General features: G+C 37.3%; 1 protein-coding gene across 5 annotated transcripts in view; it reads left to right on the plus strand.

Annotated features, from left to right (window-relative positions):
• The first annotated feature begins 633 nt into the window (after positions 1-633).
• The window catches only part of DMXL1 (Dmx like 1), a 79397-nt gene continuing 55650 nt past the window's right edge, over positions 634-24380 (plus strand). For 4 of the 5 annotated variants that reach the window (XM_080361921.1, XM_080361923.1, XM_080361922.1 and 1 more), the window contains exons 1-7: positions 634-768; positions 9962-10087; positions 15875-15952; positions 17965-18043; positions 18701-18833; positions 21112-21178; positions 23917-24089. In XM_080361921.1, coding sequence (XP_080218047.1) covers positions 682-768; positions 9962-10087; positions 15875-15952; positions 17965-18043; positions 18701-18833; positions 21112-21178; positions 23917-24089 — 743 coding nt within the window. In that variant the 5' untranslated portion in view covers positions 634-681. Of the gene's footprint in view, positions 769-9961; positions 10088-15874; positions 15953-17964; positions 18044-18700; positions 18834-21111; positions 21179-23916; positions 24090-24380 lie in introns of those variants that run through there. The other variant, XM_080361924.1, reaches the window with a different exon arrangement.

Consider the following 24380-nt stretch of genomic DNA (forward strand, 5'->3'; position numbering starts at 1 on the left):
CCTGTGGAAGGCCTGTGGCCAAGTCCTTCCACGAGTGAATTATGTGGGCTGGAAGGGGGTCCATTTGGGGTCATTGACTCAAGGGTTACCAGCCCCCGTGCCCCCTCTAGCAAGGTGGAAGGTGCTGGAGCAAGCGTGACAGGTTCTCAGTCTCCCTCCTTCAGCCCACTCCTTGCGTCAGCCACGTTGATGCCCTTGCCACTCGGCCGAAGCAGCATTTTCCAAAGCTATCTCAATTAGAACGTTAAACCCGAAGCCTGCTCCAGTGTCCTCCAACACCTCAGGCGATACCGCCCCGCACCCAGCCGGTCGGAGCGCCGCCCGCCCCGCCCTAACGAGAGGCTCCGCCCCCTGGCACAGGTCGGCCGCACATGCGCAGAGAGGACCTGCCCCCTCGCCCCTCCGTTTCCCCGTGGCGGCCGGCGCGCATGCGCAGCGGCGGGGCCGGCTGTGCGGTGGGCTGGCCGAGAGGAGTGGGGCGGTGCCGCTGGGGCGGCCGGCGCGGGCTCTCGCGAGATCTGGCGCCGACGCAGCGAGCGGGCGGCAGGGGGCGGTGCGGTCGGCGCCCCGCCCTCCCGGGGAGGCTCCGCCCCGGAGGATGTGTCGCTGCCCACTCCGCCGCCGGGGGAGCGAGGGGCGGCCGAGCGGCAGGGGCCGGTGGGCCCGTGGCGCTCTCTCGGCATGAACCTGCACCAGGTGCTGACGGGGGCCGTGAACCCCGGGGACAACTGCTTCTCCGTGGGGAGCCTGCACGACCAGCCCTTCACGGTGAGTGCTCGGCCGGGGCCCGGGCGCCTCCGCCGGGCCCGCGTCCCTGCGCCGCGTTCCGCGGCGCTGAAAGCGGCTGCGTCAGGCGCGGCAGCCGGCCCTTGGAGCGGGGGGACGGCTCGCCCCCAGTATCGTCGTCGTCCGGTAGCGGCGCTGCCGTGGAAGGGCTTCACCGAAGGGCCTGCGGCACACCTGCCCGCCGCCTGCCCGCGCTCGGGGACGGCGTGCCAGGCTTGCCCGGAGCAGCGGCGGTCCCCAGCACGGAGCTGCGGGCGGCGCTCGGGAAGGGCGGCCTCTCCAGCGGGGCAGGGCTGGAAGGGGCCGCAGGGCGAGCAGCTGCCGCTCCGAGCCGGGTTAGCTAACGCAGGAATATGGTGGCTTTGACAAAAGGTTACATAAACGGGAGCCGGTACACGCGAATTTCTGTAGAAGGTGATTTCAGCACTCGCTTTCACTCAGATATGCAACTCAAATCCTTACTGGTCATACCTGAAGAAGATCTTGAAACACTGCCTTAGTGTTAAGATTTTAAAACCATTTTTGAACTCCCTGTCGATGCTTAGAGAGGAGAGAAAACACTTGATGTATTTAGTAAATGCTAAAGCCTTTTATTAGTGTTCGTTTTGCTGCCTTTCACTCTAGTTGTGTAAACAGACGTCTGTTGTGTTTTTCCTTCCACCTTCCCCCCGAAATATAACCTTTATGCTTCTGTTTTGGGCTGCAGAGTAATAAAAATAAGACATAGCAAAGTTTCTCAGTGCACCACGCCTGAGTATTTTTAACCTTACATTATCTGGTTGCCTCTCATTACAGCATAGTGTGGTTTTGAGTTTGGTAGGGGAATGATAGGTCGGCATGCAAGAATTAAGAAACTTATATTTTTTGTCACGTCTGGTGTATACAGTTAAATTCAGCTGGATACTTGAGGCTTCACGCTGTGGCAGCAGTGCGTTGCCAGTGCTGGAAAGGTTGGGTAGAGTCATCGTCTGGATCTGCTTCCCCAATTAGGCTGGCTTCTCAAAGTCTGCTTATCTACAGTCTGGCGATGTGTGTGCTTCCAAAAAAAATTAGTCCTGTAAATAAGTTAATGTTCAAAGATTGCAGCATTGGGACTTCAAATTCCAGCTTTGCCAAACTTTCTGATTTAACATATCCAGAAGTATTAAAGACCCACCAGTGGTGGGGAACTGTTTGGTAAGAGACAAGGAAGTTTGCTTTACAGTGAAATGCTAGTAAACTTTCCAACTATGTTCTCCTAAGTTTCCCATTTTCATATAATTCTTTGTTTTGAGGGAAATAGTTTGAGTTACTATTGTCGCTGAAGTGCTCTCTACCTGTTGTGGCCTAACTTAGCAGAAGTGTTAGAGCTCCACAGTAGATAAGAGGAGTAAAAATCTCGCTTTGGATCGAAAGGAATTATTGGGAAGTGCAGTTTTCAGTAACTGTGTCTATGGTCTCTTTCTTGCAAGAACTATTTTGAAACAAATATAGTAACAGTGTTTACTATAGACACATTCATCTTCCTTTGTTTTGTCCTTTTCCCCAGAAGGTTATTAATTATTTTCCTGCTAACAGAAATATCCTTGACTAAAGTTTGTTGTTGTTTCTGTTACTCATTTGATAATGCCATGTTAAGTTTACAAGATTGCTTAGAAAGATTAAGAAATTGAAGATATTGAGGTGAATTTCTGCCTTTTTTGGAAAGAAATGGAGGACTTAACCTTAAGAAAATCCAACAAGAAAAACGGTTGGTTGTTTTCCTATATCTGAACTAATGATATAAGCATTAGTAAGTATAAATACTGTTAAGTGATATGTTAGAAATGGAAAAATATATGTCTTGGCAAACTTATTTGCTTCCAGTTTTTATGGCTGAGAACTTGCCGGAGTTGATATTTCAGGGTTATGTACTGTACAGGTGGGGTGTGTGACCATTGTCTGACAAGAGAACTTCGTCTACAATACTTTCTTGGGTTTTTTTGGTTTTTTTGCTTTTTGTTTTTTTTTAATACAGGATGGTTCAGCATATTGAACTGAATATTTGGGGTGAGAAGTTTTAGAATACTACAGTTTCAAGATAAGAATAAGGAATTCTTTTCCTAAACTCTGAAAAGTTGAAAGAGAAACTAGTAAAAAGTGGCTATCCCCACTGCACGCACCTTTTTGAAAGATAATATTTCAGATACTTGTCCTAATGATGTGCAGGTTTGTTGTACTGGCATTCTTTTTTTAAGATGTGAGTGGAGCATGAGTCTCCTTGGAGAGAACACTGATTAAGTGTTTTTGACACACCTTTTATTTGTATATAGAGAAAGGCTCAGTTATTTGAGAGCAGGTGGTAATAATGAATGGTACAATATATGAATGAGAACTCAGCCATCAGAAGTCAAAATTTAACTGTTCACTCTTTGTGTGCTTCTCCTGAAATCCATTGGTGTATCTGTGCACAATGGAAAATATCCTTGGCTTTATTTTGTTGTTTTCAGATCTGAAATATTTGAGTGAAAAACTATTTGTTTAATAAGTTTATGGAGTTTATCACATAGGATACTCATGTACTAGTTATTACTGAAGTTATATTTAAGTTATTTGGTGACCAGAACTGATACTACTTTTGTGATTAGTTGGCATTGTGCTGTGCATCTGCTTCTGTAATATTTTCTTCTTTTTGTTACTTTCCAAGTATCAGAGGAAGATAAAAGAGTCAAAATGAAACACTGTGAACAATAGCAAGTTTACAAGCATGAGTCCCAAGACTGGTAATAGAAGTCACAGAACAACAATTGTTTGTAGGGTTGGAAATTTGGGAAAGAATGATGAATTGTGTGGTTTATTTCACTGCAATCAGAATATTTTTCTGGGCAGATTTTCTTTCTATGTGTGATTAAACATATCTTGGACTTAGGACTTGCTTTGTATGATTGATAAAACTGTGAACTTCAAATGCTAAGTTGAAAAGCTCTTGGAAAATGTGGAGTTTGGATAGGTTGGTCAAGCTGACTCTGCATTTTTCCGAAGATATTGGGTTGTGGTATAAAGATTTCCAGACCTGTAAAATTTTTTTAAAAGTAGATTTTGTGGCTTAATAAAGTTGTTGCTTATCTGTGTAGAAAATACTTCACATTTTCTTTGTATTTAGAACTCCATGTGTATCTGTAGTCAAGAAAATTAATGGACTGGTTGTAAGAGTTGCTCAAGATGCTACTGCATTTACACCTGCTTCTTGACTGTAATTTAGAAAAAGGAAGGAAATATTTTTGTACTTTTTTTTTTTCCCCTCCCATGTTCCAGTTAAGCTATTCTGAACCTAGGAAATGAGTTGGGTTTTTTAACTGAATTAATCTAAAATACAAAACAAAACAGGATAAAACTTCTTTACACTGCAATGAAAACTGCGATTTCAGTGAAACTTGGTTCTGAGTGCACTGCCAATCAATTTGCCACTTAAAGAAGTATGTTAGTTCAAGTACTTTTGATAGATTAGAAATGTTTTGGTTTATATTTTTTTTCCCAAGTATGATCAAAGAGTATCTCTTTCATTTAGAAGAACAATTAAATTTAAGAAACAGTGTTTTAAAAATAAGATATATAAGTATAATACTTAGACTAGTGTAAGTCTTGATACAGTAATGGGGATGGCAAGAGACCATGCTAGAAAACTAGTGTGAATTTATATCTTCACATGTGTGATTTTTTTTTTTTAAGAGCGTAAATCAGTGAGGTACCTTGTAGTTCATGGTGGCTCTGATTTTGATTTTGACCATTCTGTGCAAAGGACAAAAAATACAGACATTATTGCAGTATCACCTGCTTAATAGATTTGTTTGCCTAATTTTTATCTTTACTTTGCATGAGTAACCTTTTTTCCTAGATCTTTCTTGGAAAAGGAACCAGTGAGGAAGGGGAAAAATAGAGAAGAAAGAAGGAAATATTCCTCTCCCACCTGTACCTGCTTATGGTGCATATGAGCAGTATTTAGCCCTTGCAGACTGAGAATGTATTATGTTTATGTGCCCAATCCAGCAGAAGAAATGGGTACCTAATGTAATTAATAAAGACTATTTTTTTTGGTAATAAGTTTATATTCCTAATATACAGTGGTTTTCCTTGGAATACTTTTTTTTTTTTAACTGGGAAATGAACCTTCCTTAAAGCATAATGGTTGCAAAGGTTGTAAAATACCTATTGTAAACTTCCACTTTCAAATGCGATAGAAATATTATTCAACTATTATAGACTTCCCATAAAAGATTTTTAGTCGCTCAGTTTGTGAGCTCTTGCATCTTGACCTTTAGGACTTATGTCCCTTGGGAAAAAATGAAGTATGACCCCTGAGACACATCAGTGATTAAAATGGTCTTGATGTGGCTTGAGAATTATCTCTGATACAGTAACTGTTAAGTTAGAAAACAAAAGAAGTGAAAGGTAATGTAAGCCGTTGGAGTGGTAAGCTTAGCTATAGCAGGGAGGGAATGTTTCCAAATAAGAAATGTTAAGTGTGGTCCCTTGGTGTGCTCTGGCTAGGTGGTTCTCTATGACCTTGGGCCCAGCACAGAGTTATGCATTATCTTTCTAGTCTGTATGTTCATCCCATATGTATTTGCATGTTTTTCTATATATATTACTCTATAAATACATATGCATGCACACACATACTACTGCATTCACTTGTGGATAATAGCTGGCAATTTATGGTAGGTGTACTCATGCTCTTCATGTAAGAGATGTAGTTTATTAAATAAAGTTCTTGGAAGATAATGTGTCAATCCTTATGTAGCTGTAGTAGAAACTACAGCAAAAACTTTGTATGTCAGTACAGAGAAGAAATACATGAACAGGGTCAAGTATAAGGGAAATATTTGCTTTAGAGGTGCTGAACTATGTAAGAGGTCAAGACCCTTGCTCATTTACTTCTATTGAGAATAGTGTCTAATTTGCAAGAGTTGTGTGTATGAAACTTTCACTTTAGAAATAAATTAGAATAGTTCATGTAATTGTCTATACTGTTTTCTGTTAAAACTAAAATACTTTTGAAGCACTGATGTTGTCAAAATACTGGTTAATCTTCTCCAAAGAAATATGATTTTAGAGATAAGAGCTGACGTCCCATTAAAATAAGAGTTAGAGATTGTGAGGAAAGGCAGTACTGCATGCAAAATCACATTTATTTTCACAGGCCTGAAACAGCTTTCACTTCCTAATTTCAACTTTGTTTTGCTATGTCAACAGCTAGTGAAGTCCGTGTTCATGCAGCTTGAACTAGTTCTATCTTGTTTATTTGTGTAACAGAAGAACAAAACATTGTTTAATAAACATTCCAAGAACATGGTAATATCAACATTATCTGCTTATCCCAGTGTACAAAGACAAACTTCTTGTAAATATTCTAGGACATTCTTAAGGTGAAAGGCATTTATGTCTTGCCAAAATCAGACATAGAGGCTCTTCTTGCTTTAAAAGGCCTATTTACTTGTTTATTTTTAAATAAAGATATATGTGGGAATTCTTTCCAAGTTGAGCTATATGGCAGAATTTTGTCCCTTCAGGGCGGGTATAGGATGGGGAGGCACAAGTAATGTAGACAAGAGTGCACGTATGAGAAATGCTTATACTCTGAAATTGCTTCTTGCCCTACATGTAGTAGAACACTTGAATTATCTCTTTTTCTTAGCTTCCATAGCTTATACAAATGCAATCTCAGTAGCTTCTGACAAAGTGAAAATGAATGACGTGACTTATTGTGGACAAGTCTTGCAGTAAACAGTAGATAAAGTTGACTGAGAGGCAGAAATCATTTTTGTAGTATCTGTGAGATTGTTAGAAAGTATCACTCCTAATTACTGACTTCTCATTATACTGTGATAATATACCTCATACAGTTTTCCAAGGTGAAAAAAAGTATATGTGAAATTAATTTAGCAGTTATTTTTATGCTTATTTTAGAGAACTTTCTGTAGGACATTGCTGCTTAGAAACTGCGTTCAGAACTGGAGTCTGGATTCCAGTGAGTGTGTATGAGGATGTGACTTCCCTGCACAGAGACAGTCTAATGGATGATTTACAGTGGGGACAACAAAGAACCAGAGGAAGGATACCTTAGTAGGGAAGGGAATACTCCCAAAGTGTCTGGTCAGTGTGAAGTGTAATGGGACTGGCATGGCAGGCATCAGTAGAAAAGGGAAACTCTTGCTGTTTCCTTTGCTGGGCAGCTTAGTTACCTTCTGTGCAGACACTATTTTTCTTTGAAATACATAGCTCCCTTCTCCTCTGCATCCCTTGCCTTTCGTCTTTGAAATTGTGGTTCTCCTGCAGGCAAACATTGACTACATGTCAAAAATAGCCTCCAAGTCATTATCCTTCTTCTTGGCTGTAGTTATATTTGGAAGCTCTTCGAAATGCTTTTTTTCCCTTCTACCTCTTTGGGGCCAGATCAGCTATACAGGCTTAAGAGCTAGTCAGGGGTTCTGTAGCTTATTGGAGATGAGGAAGTCAGCATGACCAAGGATGATCTAATCCGTCTGAATAGCCTGATGTCAGAAGTGATTCTTTTTTTCCCAAATGTCGGTTATTTTCAGATGATGTGGAGAATGTAAGGACGGAATTATTATGTTTTTCTTCCAAGAATAAGATTTTAAAAGAGCACTCCTCTCATCTCCCTCTGTTCTGTATTCTTACAAGTGCACTTTTAATTAATTGTTTTAACTGAGAACCACCAGGATGAGAAGATGTTCCCCAGCTTCTCATCAGAAAATTCATCCCCAATTACACAGCATATGAAGTTGGGCAAAAAATGATTATTAAAAACAAAAGAAGAGCTATGTTTAAACAGTAAAAATGGGAGAGTTTATATTCATAAAGGGGACATTATCATGAAATGGCAAGTCTAGGATGTTTGCATACCTCTTTGAGGCACTGTGCAAGCCCAGGTTACTAGGAGATAGCCTGAGTTTAGATACAATTTTAAGTCCTTGTTCCTGATACCTTGATGAATATACCAGTTCCTAAAGACTCCAGTGCATTGTTTGAAAGTTCCTTTAGAGTTCTTCCAGTGCAAAATGCCAAGTGTACTCATGATTTTTTGTGTATGTTAAAACTGGTCAAGTTCTTGATCCCATTAAAATGAGGTCTTCAGGATCACTGCTGATGGTATGAATTCCTATATATGCTAGTTCTTGCTCTCTATGGTGGAAATATTGTAGTGTTGTAATCTCAGATTTGTATGTGAAACTAGAAATGGAAAGAACCAGATGGGAGAAATCTAGTAAATCTCTAAAATGCTGATGAGGCCTAGAGAGGCATACATAAGAGCAGGTGAGCTTCATACAGTCTTTGGCACTTCCGTCTTTTAAAAACTTTTCTAGTAAAGCTGTGTTATCTCTTTAAAGTGAAACACTTTTTTTCCTTAAAATTGCTTCCATACAAAACACTAATTCAACAAAATGGCTTTGGGAAAAGTTGTATGTATGGTACTCCTGCATAACTTTTGTCTAGTGGACTATGTACTTAATCAGCGAGTCACCAGGTGAGATGGTTTTTAACCAAAGAAAAAAATATTCTGTGAGGAATAAATCCAATGTTCATGTCACTGTGATATCAAAATCACTTTAACATTTGAACAGAAAGTAGTGCTTAATCTCCTCTTTTGGAATGAGCTTTAAATTAAACTACTTTGGAGCTTGCAGTTTTTAATATGTCAGTTTGTCATACATGCTTTACTTTCAGCAGGAGGAATTCTACTGCTTGAGCCTCTTCTTCAAGATGAAGAGGGGACAGGACAGGAAGAGGCTCAAACCCTGACCAATAATAAATGATCATAAAGAAATATATGGTTATATTTAGTCTGCAAAAGCACTACAGACAGCATTTTCAATATCAGGTTAAGGGTGGCTACTGGTCTGCTGGTTGGATAGTAATAACTGAATATTGACTGAAAATGGTGATCAGAGTCTTCTGGGCAAGATTGTTTTCTGAAATATCACTGAACTCTTTGTGGGGAAAATTGTCTTTGGACTGAAATATCTTTTTGTTGTTGTTTGTTTGTTTCAATATGTGTAATGATATGATAGTCTAGGTCAGTCTTGGTAAAAATACCCTTTTCGTGTGAAATACCTTAAGACATGATAATCAGAATTCACAGTTATAAATATAGCATTCATTTTTTTCTGCTTTTTTTTTTAAGTCAAAAGTGGTTTTAGTGAATATGCTAGAAATTAGTAGAGTTGGTTGTAAGACACAATCATTTATGTCATCATACAGAAATCTTCCATCTGTCATCTGCTCTTGAGTCGTTTGACCAACTAAAATGGCATGTTTGGCCCTTCTGTCATTCTCTGGCTCTCTAACAGAATACTATTGTTTGTGCTCTTTACTTTGTTGCTGGCTTCCTGGCTCTAAATTTAATGAGTGTGCATTCCTTGTTCTAGGACTTTGAGCCTTGAATGCTATATTCTTATGCTTATTGGATGATTCTGCTCATGATTGTTTCCACAAGTTTCTCCAGTGTTAATCTTTCTCTCAATTTTAATCTCTGCTCAGTTTCTAGCAAAACTTGCATGAAAAGAGGAAGAATTTTGACTCGGCCATTGCACTACTCAATCAGCTGGATCTGTGAATGTGTTAGATATATCAAGTTGCTTACTGACAATATGAATTTAAGACAATGTAAAATTAATCCATGGATTGCAAGTAGCAGGATACTCAACAAGTCTGAAAGCAGAGTTTTGCTTTTCTATAACTAAGCTTAATTCTGGTACCTTTTTGAAAATCTCCTTTACCAAGTTCCTTACTAAATGCTTTGTATATTTAGCTCCTCAGTTCTGTTCCTCCTTTTCAAAAATTTATTTTTAGATGCCTCTATGTACAATCTGAGAAATACGTTACTTCTACTTTCCATTGACTTGTTTTTTCATGTATTTTCTTTTACATATTTCGTAACTCCATCATTTTTGGCTCTTCTGAACCACTATATGCTTGTTACACAAGTGTTGTGTTGAACTAAGCATGGAGGAAGAGTAATTTGCCACGTCTGTTGCTTGATTTTTAAATTGTAGACATCTATTTGATCTCTTCAAATACATATGCACTTCTGTCTTTAGTGTTCTACGTGGACAGGATATGTGGACTATACTGTTCCATACTTCACTGATATGCTGTAAGTAGCTAAAGCTTTACTTAATTCTTATTTATTTTTTAGGCATATGCATCAGGATGTGATATTGTGGTACTGGGGACTGACTTTGAGAGATTGCAGATAATCCCTGGAGCAAAATATGGAAATATTCAAGTAGGATGTGTGGACTGTTCAATGCAACAGGGAAAGGTATGTAGAGCATTGTTTCTAATAATGTTCTAGCAATGTCATGTTAAGCATCTTTTCAAGTGTGTGGATACTTGCAAGTTAAGGCAAATACACAAAAGTGAATTGTAAAATGGCTAATTGCTTCATGTCTTAGTTTGAGGTAAGCAGCACAGTGAATGTGAAATAGTAACCATAGATGTGATATTGTAGAAGATAAGTTGGGCTGCACAGGAAGATACTAATACACGCAGGGCTGCATAGAGGAGGTAGCAAGAATTTGACTAAAATCTAGATAAGTAAGGTGGAAGCAAAGGTTATTTATTCACTATGGCTTCACACTACTGGGCATGTCATCGACGTGCTTTGACACATTAGTGGCTGGCAGCAGACAAATGCTTCCACAAAAACCACTTTTAGGACATCAAGAAAAATGCCACTCCTTTCAAGCAATTCATAAATGTTTAAATTACTCCTGATCGGCGTTTTATTGTCTTGAATTCTCAACTTTTCTGTTTCTAATGTAGGTAAATTGGATGAGAATTGTGTTTTAGAGACTATTATGTTTCAAGTCTTTTTTTACAGAGGTCTTTCTTAATTGTTCTGTCACAGTAAAAAAGAAATAACCAGATAACCACCCATTGGAATATCAAAGTGCAGTTAAGCTATTCACCAATTCAGTAGGAATTTTGTCTTGGCACATGTTGGCTCATATAAGAGAATTTTTTTTATTATTTTACTATTTTTTATTTTATTTTTAATTATTTTTATTTAATTATTTTTAATATTTTATTTTATTTTTATATTTTTTTATTTTATCCATGATGATGATGATCTCCAGCCACTCTTATGTTTGTTTCTTTAATGTTTGAGTCGTCAACTCTTGCAGTGATACTGAAGGAACATAAATGAAAATGAGCAAATGTTTACCTCTGTGTGTCTGGTACCTCATAGCCATAAAGATGGCATATGTTTCTTCATTAGCTGCTATTAACTTGTTTTTGAGTTCACTGGCCACATATTAACAGATGGTGAAATATACATGCAGATTATATATCACAGTTAATTTTTTTCTGCAAATTTGCAAGGTAATCTTGACTGCACAATAGCAGTTCTGTTTCCATTTAAATGAAAAACTCTCCTTAAATTGTAAATCAACATGTATGAATATATCAAACAATCAAGCTTACTAAGCTTTTGAATGTTTTCATTTCTTGAGTAGACCTGTCTGGTCATTTTGATTCTGCAAGTTGATATTGTTTGCTATTAGCAATTACACTAGATCTGTTTGCAGAGTGCTGAAGTACCAAGCAGTGAATGGCTAGGAATCTACTTATTGACCAGACTGATCAATACATTTCCATTTCACTGTGGCAGGGATGGAATTTCTTCTTACAGCTTCTTCATCAGTATTGACATACAGATTTCTCTTCAGTTTACCTGCAGATTCTCTGCTGTTTAAAATCTATAGGAACAAGCAGAGTGCAAATAATGGAGGTTATTTAAGTTGCAATTTTGAACCTTTCTACCAAGCATCCTGTTATAATTTGTAGATTACAAATTACATAGCTTTTTAATATTTTACTTTACGGACACCTGCTATGAAACATTTTCTCTGTAATAACTGGCCTGCACTCACTTTAGAAGATGTCCATCATTATCGCTTTGGATGACAGAACTGGCTTGTAAATGAGTTATTTTCTAGTTATGAAAGTAATGAATTGAAATCTTTCTTCATTCTTGCATCCTAAATCTAATTCTAGTTCTAGTTTCTTGGGAAATTAGTGCCTTGTGAAGCTACTTTAAAGTAGCAATGGTTTAGAAGTTCATATATGACCCACCTCACCTTTGGCTTTGAAAGGTGGAGGGAGCATGGCACCATCTTTTCCGAGTTTTGGAGGTAAACTTAATTCTCTATGTCCAAGAATTACATGAGAGGAAAACATGGATAAGAATTTTTAATCATCCCAAGAAAGCATATATGTATATGTTTATTTTTACATGTGTTTGTATGTATATGTATATGAACTTTTACAAAAATCTGCCATAGATTTACAAGGTCTAGTTTCACAAATAGGACAATTTAATCTTAGGCCACTGAATCCAGTGTATTGTCTCTGGTTGTAGTCAATTTGGTAGTCAACAATTTATTTGTAGGTGGGTACTGTTCTTGATCTTCTCCCACACAATGCAAGCTACTAGCCTCTTTCCACTTCCTTTAGTAAACACTAAATTTAAGGGCTTCTATGCAATATGCAGGCCTGGTAGGGAAAAATGTATCAATAAACTATTTGGATTATACTAAAACTTTGTAAAATGAGAACCTGATGCTGTAAAATGAGAACCTGATGCAGAAAAAAATCAACCTGATTCCTACTTTGGACAAAGTGGTGAGGGTGGACGAAGTTGTTGCTCCAAGGACTGATGCTTTTTTCTTGTATGATGGTGCAAGAATTATGGAGTCATAAAATGGTTTGGGGTGGAAGGGACCTTCAAAGATAGTCTAGTCCAGCCCTGCCCCCTATTGTGGGCAGGGTCATTTGTCACTAGATTGCGTTGCTCAGCCCTGTCCAGCCTGACTTTGAGTATTTCCAGCGATGAGGCATCCACAACATGCCTGGGAAATCTTTTCCAGTATCTCACCATCCTCGTTGTAAAATATGTCTTCATTACATCTGACCTAAATCTACCTTCTTTTCGTTTAAAACTGTTACACCTTGTGCTGTTGCTACAGGCCCTAGTAAAAAGTCTCCTTTCTTATAAGCCCCCTTTAAGTGTCCCTGGAGCTTTCTGTTCTCCAGGCTGAACAATCCCAACTCTCTCAGCTTGCCCTCACAGGAGAGGTGTTCCAGCCCTCTGATCATTTTTGTGGCCTCCTCTGGAACCAGTCCCACAGGTCCCTGTGTTTCTCGTGCTATGGACATCAGAGCTGAACACAGTTCTCCAGGTCAGGGGCCTCAGTGGAGCAAGGGAATCACTTCTCTAACCTGCTGGCCATCCTTCTTTTTATGCAGTTCAGGGTACAGTTGGTTTTCTGGTCTGCAAGGTGTTCAGTTTTTTTGTCCACCACTATCTCCAAGTCCTTCTCAGCAGGGCTGCTCTCAATCCATTCATTCCCCATGTCTACTGATACTGATTGTTGCCCTAACCCAGATGCAGGACCTTGCTCTTAGCCTTGCTGAACTTCATGAGGTTCACATGGGCTCATTCTCTAAGCTTGTCAAGGTCCCTCTGGGTGGCATCCCTTCCCTTTAGCAAATGAACTGCATCGCTCATCTTGATGTCATCTGCAAACTGCTGAGGGTGCACTCACTACTGCTGTCTATCCTTAGAAATGACTGTAACTCCTCTCTCTTACAACTCAATAAGACTTCTCTGCACATCTTATTTCAAATAACAGGGCTTGGGTCAACAATAGACATTTGGTTGATGTCTGGGTGATTATTGCAGTGGTTTGGGAAACCAGTCAATGCACAGCTTTTCATTATTCTGTTTGATGGCATGTTGCTCTGTGGGGACTAGAATTGAATGGCTGTTTTATTGTGGAAGCCTGCGGAAACTTTTAAGAGGTGGTAGTAGTTGCTCTGAACACTATTTGTTTAGCATTTTTGCATGTGTTATGGTTTAAGGCAAGGTGGCAATAAGCTGTGGCAGACACTCCCTGTTACCCCCTCACTTCCTCCCACCACTTTCCTTTAGATTGGAAAGATGATAGGAAAGATAAGAAGGAAGAAAGAGAGACTTAGACTTCAAGTTAGAAGGTTTTAAAGGTTTTTACTCATGCTACTAATAAATAGAGAATACATACAAACTATACAAAACCAATCTCGAATGCTCGATGCGGAGTTGGTGTCACTCCAGCAGCAGAGCTGGGTGTGCGGAGCTGGTGGCTCCAGCAGCTGCAGCTCAGGCCCCTGGAAGTCATGGGTGGGACTTTACAGCAAACTGGTTGCAGGGATGCAGGGCCCGAGGCCTGTAGATCACAGGCAGACGGGCAGGGTCCTCTCTAGACATCAGCCGTGGGCGAAGAGAGCTTGACCTTCATGATCACCCTCTTATATAGGGAATATGATGATTATGGAGTGGAATACTTAATTGGTCAATTTAAGTCACCTGTCCCATCCACCCGTCCTCAAACACACCACTCTCAAGACGTGATGTGGGAAAACTTATCAGTCTTTCTTGGCTACCGTAGTAATAAATCTAAACATGAGCTTCTTCAGCATTCCATTGGTCTTCTTATCAGCACCAAGTACAGCATCTGAGGAAAAATATGCAGGCTAAAACTCAGAAAAGTACAGACACCTAGAAGAACTTAGCTGAAAGAAAAATCACTAAAAGAGATCTGGTCTTTTTTTTAACAAAACCAGGACAGCATGCTAATGTTAGTTTATCTTAAAAACACACTAACCAATAAAAAATTGAAGAACTCTCCACACTTGGAGAAAATAAAAAAGGAAAATCTGCTCAATATGAGTTTTTATAAACTCACTGTTGGGGTGTGGAATGGAATTGTGAGGTAGTTAAAGAGACTTAGGGCAATTTTTGATCTGAGATGTAAGGAAGAGGTTTCTTCAGGCATTTTGGAACTGTGACAAAATTATTCTTGTCATTTTTGGGTCAGGCTCATGTTTAGGTTTTCAGTGTGATAGAAATTTATTTATCTGTTCTTTTAAATACAGTCTGTTTCTATTGAAGCTACAGATCTATGGATTTTTAGAACCTTTACAGATCTGTACATTTGTAGAGGTCAAGTATATCTGTAATTAATGGATCTGACAATAATATTAACAGCTTAGGTATGACAGTTCAGTGATTTTTTTTCTTAAAGTTGTTGTGGCTGATACTAAAATCAAAATGTATTTTATAAAGTAACTTTTTCTTTAATGTTGTTAAAGGAAAATTGTGAATACTTTCTGTGCCAGAATTTCACAGAAATAGGAAGTTGACTATTACAGCCTATCAGAGCTGTAGATGTGCTCCTTTTACCATCAAGCATCACTTCAGAATGCAGGATGGCCATTATGCATGACCTATGCAAACTCCTTCATTCTGTAAATCTGTATTTCAGAGAAGTTTTAGGTAACACTGCTTTGTGATGGCTCTCTCAGGCTGTCTGCCTGAGGTCTTTAACATAGATTTGGCTTGTTTTGGCTCTTAGCAAGTTTTTTAAGCTTCTTTTTATATAGATACCTTGAGATAAAATTACTGTAATTTTGTCTTAATGCAAGGTTGGGGTGGCTGATATCACCTATGAAATAAGTCTTTCAAATGCTGATTAAAGCAGCCCGTTTTTGAAGTCTTTTGTGTTAGTATTTAGTAGTTCTTCTGTTTTTCAGTTCTCTGCACTGGATGTTTAACTTGCATAGCTTGAGTTGTCTGAATTAACTGTTTCTAGTGTAGCGTGTTCTCAGGCTAAGAAGTCCACAAAAGTACCCTGTACTCATGTTGGTTCAATTTCTGAGAATGTGAACTCGGCAGACTTCTTTGAGTGTTTACTTAATTTGATGTGGAAGGAATATTGATAGATCTGACTTTTTTTTTTTTTAAATATACTCCTGTCCACCTGTACTCTCAATAGATCTTCAGGACTAATGTGTAAATAAAGAATTGTGCTTTTAGTATTGTAAGCACTTGCTTCATGATTTTTGCTAGATACTATTTTTTCTGTTATCAAAGGGAATATGGGTGTGAGCTTCAAATTCATCTACAAGGAGGGTTAATTTTAGAAGCAACAATTTACATTTCATTCTTGTTTGTTCTACAACTTGTTTCTTCTGTGTGTGCTTATGTACATATAAACTGTTTTAGATTGCAGCTTCTTATGGAAATGTGATTTGTATCTTCGAGCCAGTTAGCCTCTTGAAGCACAACAGCAGTCATCATAATGTAAGTAATTTGTCACTCCTTAATTTACTCAGTTATAAAACCTGACTTGTTTTTCTCGTTTCCTTTGAAATAAGACAAAGAAATCTTCAACTTTAATGCTGGAATAAAATTGAGGTGTAAGATGGTCCTGTGGAAGTGGAAGTGGTAGATGGAAGACAGAGACATGTTATATGAAATAGTTCTAAAAGAAATAGGTTTGCTGTAGTACTTCATATTACTGATTTATCTAACCCTGTGATTCATAACTGAAACATTCCAGAATCATAAAAGATGTGCATGTCCCATTTTCTAAAGGGTAGAACCGTGACAAAAGGAATTCCTTTTTGAACCGTCCTGTGTAGCCATTACAGTCTGGTGTGGTTTACAATCCTTTTTTTTAACTTTGGTTTATGAAGTTGCATGCTCTCGGTCAAATCTGTGGTAGTTTCAGAAAGTGTATGGCTTGCTTAGTCAATTTGACTGAATGCTTATATTTCAGTATTATAATGGTGAATAAGAATAATATCTGTTCTTTTGATATCATGGCTTAGTTTCAGTGGCAGTGGTTTAGTGAATTGGTGGGCAGAATCTTAGTATCTGTCTAGTAGTAAGATATAGATCAAGTTATTCAACTATGCTTCTTAAATGGAGTGGATTACTTTTAATAGTTAGAGTCTAACTGAAGTCAGTTTGAGAGCTTTGGCGATTGCTCAAGGAGCTTCTGTCTCCCTCTTGAGAGCTCTGGTCTCTCCATTTCTATTAATTAATTTAGATGGCCATATAGTGGACTCCTTTACACTAACCAACTCAGTCATTTGGCACCTGGTCATTCATTAAATAGCTGCTATATTGTGTGTGTATATATAGGTGTGTGTGTGTATCTATCTATCTAAAATATTTTATACCACTGGAAGGCAGTTGAAAAAAATTATGGTAAAATGTGACTTCTTATGCTCATATGAACTTGTTAGAAGTACTGTTTTCTTTTTTTATCGTTGGAGCTATTGAATTCATCGTGAAAGTTTTTCTATACTAGTAATCACTACGCTTACCTTGAGACTTTGAAGTCAGTGTAGTAACTGTAAGCAATAGAGGAAGCAATCTCCACCGATGAATGGCTTTCATATATTTATAATTGAAGAAACAGTTACTTCATTCTTACAGTTAACCTCTAGGCAATTATTTCCAGCAGAATTAAGTTGTTGTAGGATAGTCTCTGTCTTCCATTTACTAGAATGTGCAGTTTCAGAAGTACTTCGTTTAGATCCTCGTCTGCAGGTACTTTACTGTTTTCTACCAAACTGCTGAAAGATTTAGTTGTTACATTTTAACTTTCACATATATTGATTTGATATATTTTTGAGCTGGGGATGATACTTTAAAAATGTTTGTCTTTGTGAATTAAGAAAATAGTGTTGACTCTCTATATTATTTCCAGTAATGATTTCAGTTTCTTTTATAACTTAAAGCATCAAAGGTTTGCAACCTATTATGAAAACAGACCAGATAAATATTTTGTGAATTTAATCCTCAGCTTGTTCCAGTGAATGAAGTGGTGATCCAAAAATCTAAAGATAGTTGACTGTCCAGTTGTACATTTAAAAAGGACAGAAGTATCATGTATGTTATCTTGACCTTATTGAAATCCTCTAATTCAACAATACTACTAATATAAAATACTAGATGCATATAATGTTTCTTTTTTCATACATATTTTTCAAAAATAAAATCAGACTTCCCTTTAAAAAAATCTTAGATTCCAATGATGATTTTATGTACTGAATATTTTTCAAGCTATATTTTTAAAATAGAAAGTTAGAAACTTCTGCTTGCATGATCAGATTAATAGAAAGCTATTTTATTTTAAAATGAGAATGTATCTGTTTTTATTAGGTAAGTAATCATTTATTTTTAAAAACATCCTTCGTAGAAGTTGGAGAGTGCAGTGAAGGTGTACTATTTATGTTTAAAAAGGGGAAGGGAGGAGAAGGAAACATTTTCATGCTAATGTTTGTGAACACTTAAAATTTCAGACATTACATTATCAGTGGCAAAAGAATGCTCAAATCTTACTGGAAGCCATAGCACATAATCTAACATGGGATCCCACAGGTAAGAAGAAACAACTAACTGTTTGGTACTGCAACTAATTTTTTATTTGAATTTTGCCATTCTTTGAGGGCAAGAGTAGGGAACACCCAAGGGGAGTAAAATCTACCTTTGTCACTTGTTATAGCAGAGCCAAAGTATTAGGTGCATCTGTATGGTCTTACTTGATTATCCTAATCTCAGTAGTACCTCACCTAGGTGTTCCTGCTCCAGCAAGGGGATTGGACTAGATGATCTTTTGAGGTCCCTTCCAATCCCAAACATACTGTAATACTGTGATCTGATGTTTAAAAACATGACTTAAATTGTAGGTATTTGTTGTGAAAAAGGAATGTCTACAGTAGCTCTAGGTGTTTCTTTTAGATAATAACTACTTTGATTAATTTTCACTATTTGGACTGTAGATACTCAAATCAAACTGTCTTATAATCCTCGAGATATCTTCTGGCAAGATTGGCCTAGTCTATATCCATAAAGGGGAATGTATAAAAGGCACACTGCTATTATGGTAACTTTACTGTACAGAAGGTGTTAAAATGATATCTGGCTAACTTTGTTCTGCAGTTTTGGCCTCACAAAATGTTTTCTTTCTCTGAGTTTATGGAAGTCCATATTTTGCTAGTTGTTCTGTAGTTATATTGTTAAAAATATTTGTTTTAGGCACTCGTCTTTTGACTGGGTCCAGTTGTCTTCAGCTTTGGTCCAATGTTCCTTTGGAAAACCCTTCTGACAGTGATAATACTGAAAGAACAGATGTTGGACTTGGAGAGTGGAGGTGTATCTGGCAGTGCAAGTAAGAAACTAATTTAAAGACAAGTAATTCCTTTTCCTTGCTGATTCTTACCTTTCAGATTATATACTTAGTGTATTTCAATGCCAGCTTATTCTATCCTGTTATTTGATAAACATTATTGATAATAAAATTGAATAATATTCCCCTTCAATACGTGACATTTCTTTCTTTGTATAAGATCAATTGTAATGTGTTTTGGGGTAGTTTATGTTCTTAGGCTGTTCTTCAGTTATACTGAACACTGGTAAAATACTGAGGGAAGCCTGTTCTAGAGTCTGTTCCAGCAGACTTTGTTTCTTGTGCAAGAAGTAAGATGAAAGCTGCATATTTGAAAAGCATTGTGCTTGTAGCACTGCTAAAATAAACTTCCTTCTCTGTCCAGTGTATCACGTCTCTTGTTCCTTTTTGCACATTGCCCCCCTTTTTTACCTTTTTCCATCCTTATTCTGTATATTTGTAACAGTCATGCAAAGATAGGTGCATTCTGGTTTACTGCTTCTCTGAATTCTCTTCTTGTATTCATGTTGATTAATCATTTTAATCTTTGTGTCTGTGTATTGGTACATTCAGAAGAGTTTCAGTTTAGTACTTTAGTTTATAAGAATTTAAATCACTGTCTGTTCTGCCACAAGAAGACTTTACTAATGCATCAGGTGCACTGTTCACTTGGGTCCAGCATACCATGTGGCAGTCTCTTTGAAGAAGTGTCGGACAGGAAGAACCCACCTGTAATTATTCTTTGAGGCATTAAATGTTAGTTGGGTAGTTCACTGGATATACCTGAAAAAAATCCTTTTCTAATTCTTCAGTTGTTCCTTTTTCTGTGTACTCTCTAACTTTTATCAATGATGTCTTTGAAATCCCAACGTCATCCAAAGGACAACTGAAAAAAATTCCTTTGAATATGATGGACTTCTAAATAAAAGAAGTTGAAGACTTACTCCATTTATTGAGACACCTGCAAGACCTTCTCAGCCTACTGAGAGGTGCAGCTAGCCTATAGATAAATGCCATGGGCATGGTTTCAGAGTCTGGAGTCAGTATCTGTAGTCAAGATCATACTGCTTTTCCTCTCTCCCTTCAATAATATGTTCTACATTTGTATTCTAAATGTTAAAGAAGGCTTCGTAGCTCTCCAGCTGTTTCCCTCTTTTAAACTCTTTCATGGAGGAGAGCTGAGTGTTAGGTATTTTGAACTAGTACACTCTAAAAAGGATCCACAGAGCTTGCTGTGTCAGTTCACCTTGTATGCTTGTATGTCTTCTGCCATTTGTACTTCAGTTAGATTTAGAATAGGCTTTCCTTAAGGAGAAGTTAGAAAGATACGGATTTTGCAGTACTGTCCTTTGACAGAATAATTATTAATGTCCAAACAAAGCATTCCCAAATGTTTTTATATCAGCGCTGCTAGGAGAATGTTGCTGAAACTTCAGTGAAAATTGACTTCCTTTGTTGCACGGCTTTTGTAATTTACTTACTGCTGTTACTGCATACACTAAATGCATCATGCTTTTGTTTGCCTCATGGCTAACTTAGGACTTCTTGAAAGTGAGGTGTTGCAACTTGTTATATGTGTCTAATAAATTCAGGATGAAAATGTACACTGTATTTGTGCTGCACAATTAAATTCTTCTATGTTCTTGTTGCTATTAATAGGGCTATCGCTTAGGCAATAGCTCAGTGCTTCAAAACCTGTAGAAGAAGCGCATTTATTAGTACTTCCCATGAAAGTAAAACACAGCAGAAATTAACCAGATACTTAGGTTTAGATTATTTTGCTGCGGCATCTTTTACTGATGTGACTGTTAATGTAGAAACTACTTTAACCTACTTCCTAACTCCATTTTTCTTTTTGTGCCTTTTTGTTTTATTGAGTTACAGCTGTAGGAAGTATGAGAAATTGAGATGTTACTTGGATAAGTTGGAAGACTGCAGAATTCAATCTGAAATACAAATGATTGTGAGGTGGAAGTAGAGCATATCTGCATAGTTTAATCTGTTAGCAGCCGTTCTCCTCTTATATTTTGGAGTACTGGATATTGTAGCATCCTCAGCTGCAGCTTTTTGGTTTTCTGTTTTTTCTATGTGAACACAAGTGTGTGTTACACACACTCCTAGTCGTTTTGAACTTTGCTAAACCCTGAATTGTTTCACACCATACAATGAGCAGTTCCATGGAGGAGTTAAATCACTTTAATGAGTACAAGGGGAAGAAACTGTTCATAGTTCTGAAAAAGTTCTTAAAAACTTATCTCCTGGTTTTGTCTTTATTTCGTAGAACTGCTTCTCAGGTTTGTTTAATGAAATTCTCACCAGATGGGGAGTTTTTTGCTACTGCTGGAAAGGTAAGTATTTTTTTCTAATTGTTTTTTACTAATTCAGATAAGCTATTAAAGCAAACAAATGAAACAAAACCAGTTTTATTTGTTTGTTTTTTTTTTTTTAAAGGCTTTAGAATGGATTTTTAAAATATATCTATTTTTTTGCATAATATTTCTAGTAATCTCCTATGCATCTTTAAATTTTGGTAAATAAGAATTTGCGAGAAAGGTGGTTTGGGGGGAACCCAATAAATATTCTCTATCCTATTTGGTAAACATATCTGTATGCCTATTTATGAACATAGAAGAGAATTCACATTCCATAGGTATATTCTCACATAGTTCACGTCAGTGTTTGTGGCTAATCTTACAGATTATTTCTGTATGCTCAGCATTTAGTGGTTTGTCACAAAAGCAATAAAACCCTTTAGTAAAATAAGTTAAAAAGTTAAAGCAAAATGTCACTGTCATATCTTTGCACTTCCCAAAATAATAACAGACTCATCTTTTGTTTGTACTACAAAACTTGTTTTTAAGGTTTCTTAAGAGAATAGTATCCTAACAAGTCAAAGGAGAAGAAAATGAAAAAGTGTGACAAGCCCATATAAGAATGTATATTACTTGTTAAGAGATATGAAACAAGTAGTTGTTTTCTGTAAATAATACTGTTGTCTTTATTAGAGAGTAGAGTCACATTGGCATTGGTCCAAAAGTTCTGGTAAGAATGTACAGACCCATCTTGTGAGAATTCATGGATTGTGGGGGAAAAAATAAAGTTTTCAGGTTACTGTTTTTAAAAAAGAAACAGAAAACAGATGCATGTAGGCATCAAGTCTGTGCTACTGACTAAAGAAACTAGCAGACACTGCAGAATTATTAAAATGCAAAAGAAATGCTAGTATGTAAGGTTAATTAGGACAGTTACTGAGATTATTGAAACCTAGTTTAAATGTCACAGAATCCAGAGCAGAATTAACCTGACAGAATTAACCTTTCAAACTTAAGAATGAAAGATGGTTCTGCAGTTTGGTCTAGTCCATCTCATGAGTGTGAATGAAAAATTAGTATGTACATATAAAGATTGCTTTAGTAGTATGTGGAACTTTGCTGTTGCTGTTTGGATCATAATGTCCCTTAATACATGCTTAAAGCACAAAGATTTGAGAATTGTTCAGTCTGCAAATAAGTCTTGCTTTTAAAAGTTAGATGGCATGCATATTTCTGCAATTCAGTTATATACATCAAGAACAGATGAGTAATACACATTTTGCGTAGTTGTTTTGGTTTTCCTCTGAAGTGTGCGATTTTAGATCATTGTGCGTGCTTAGAAGATTAAGTTAGGCATTTGCTATCTTTAAGGAAGAGAAAAAGATATAACCAATCTGTAAAATAATCTGAGTTTCTAGTTAAACTTTATTCTAGTTGGCTATCATTTCCAACACGTGAAGCAAACTACCAGACTTTCTTGATTAAAAAAAAAAAAAAAAAAAAATTATACTCCTTATAACACCAAAGCAACAAGTTTTCATGCTCCACTTCTGTTTTGCTTATGTGGGATGTCATATTGCTTGCTGTATGTCCTGTGATGTCTTTAGCCCATTTACGGTCTGAAAGAAGAGTTATTCCAGTGATACTTAAGATAACTATTACTTACCAAATTGGTTGAGTTGTACAGGTTTCATATTAAAAACAAGTGGTTTGTCATGGTTGTCAACATGAACTATAGATGTATTTCACTGATTTTTAATGGGTAGGAGTTAATGTTTATTTTTAAAGTCACATTTTAATGGATTCTAGTGTTATAGTGTGACTCAATTTTGAAAAAATAAATTAATCTGCAAATAGCTCCTGTGGGGTAATATGCTTGCAGAGTTTTTCCCTGGAATGTCTTTTGTCCTGTTGCATTAACTTACATTATAAACTCATGCGAAGCACAATTACTAAATAAGTAGGAAAAATTACTAAGTAGGAAAACTAATAATGTATTTTTTACCATAAATTACTAAGTTAATTACTAGCCTTTAGAATATTTAAAATGCATCTTTGTTTCTTTGTCTTCTTTCTTTGTTTACTTTTTTTTATGAGGGAAGATGCTGGTCAGCAAAACAACCTCTCCCCAGTAGGGTCATGTTAAGCATACTCAGGTTAATACAATATTTCGGTACCATTCATATTTAAGAATTGATCAACAACTTGTGAATCTAGATTCAGATTAATTTATCTGACCCTTAAAGTCGTAAGGACAAGGACACTAGGAACATGTTTTTTTAAGTTTGTATGTGTGTATCTAAGGAAAGCAGAACGTGCAGTACTGAGCTTGATTTTTTGAGGTATCATCTTTGGCCTTTGTATTCCTAACATTTAAATCTCTGTGTGTAGGTTTTGGGGATTTCTGTTGAAGTACAATAAGTTGTATTAACACTTGAAGTTGTAGTACAATAAGTACAGTAAGTACAATAAGTTGTAGTAACACTGGGGCTGGTACTGCTTGTGCCTTCGTGATTAGAAACTGGCAGCTAATTAGGAGAGGTGAAATTACATCCAAGTTAATAATGGCAGGAGAGTTTAAAATGAAACCCTGCTACCATGTTTTCTTTATGATTGGGTTTTGAAGTTCTATTGACTGAACTGACTTTGTGTCATTGGAGAAGTATTTTACTTTAAAGAAAAACGAAAACCCAGGAGACATATCAGAAGTACTACAAGTGCATCATATTCTTATGCAAGGTAGTTTTAGTTACTGTCTTTTTTTCTTTCTCCAGGATGATTGTCTTGTGAAAGTATGGTACAACACAGACAGCTGGCGATCAACGATAACACCACCTGGCCCCAGTCCAGAAAAACAAGGAAAAGTTGATTTTTCATTTGTTTATTTGGCTCATCCTCGATCAGTAAATGCGTTTTCATGGAGGAAGACCAGCAAATTCATGCCACGGTCAGTAGTCCTAATAACCTGAGTTCTGTAAATTACCCAAAAAAATCCTCAAACTGTGCAGTCTTCCCAGCTGTACAGTCAACTGTTACCCAAGTTGTACAGTTGACTTCAGTTAATAATTGAATTTGCACAGCTTGTTTATTGCTTGTGTGTGTTCCTATAATGCCTTCACACTGGAGTTATTGAGAGGATGGTAAGGATCCTCTTAACTGAGAAGGAACTGCCAAGATAGAAAGGGAGTCCCACAGACTGGATTAGAGATTGGACTAAATATGAAAACAGCTCTTGCAA

The sequence above is a fragment of the Nesoenas mayeri genome (genome assembly GCF_963082525.1).
Source record: "Nesoenas mayeri genome assembly, chromosome: Z".
Classification (NCBI taxonomy): domain Eukaryota; kingdom Metazoa; phylum Chordata; class Aves; order Columbiformes; family Columbidae; genus Nesoenas; species Nesoenas mayeri.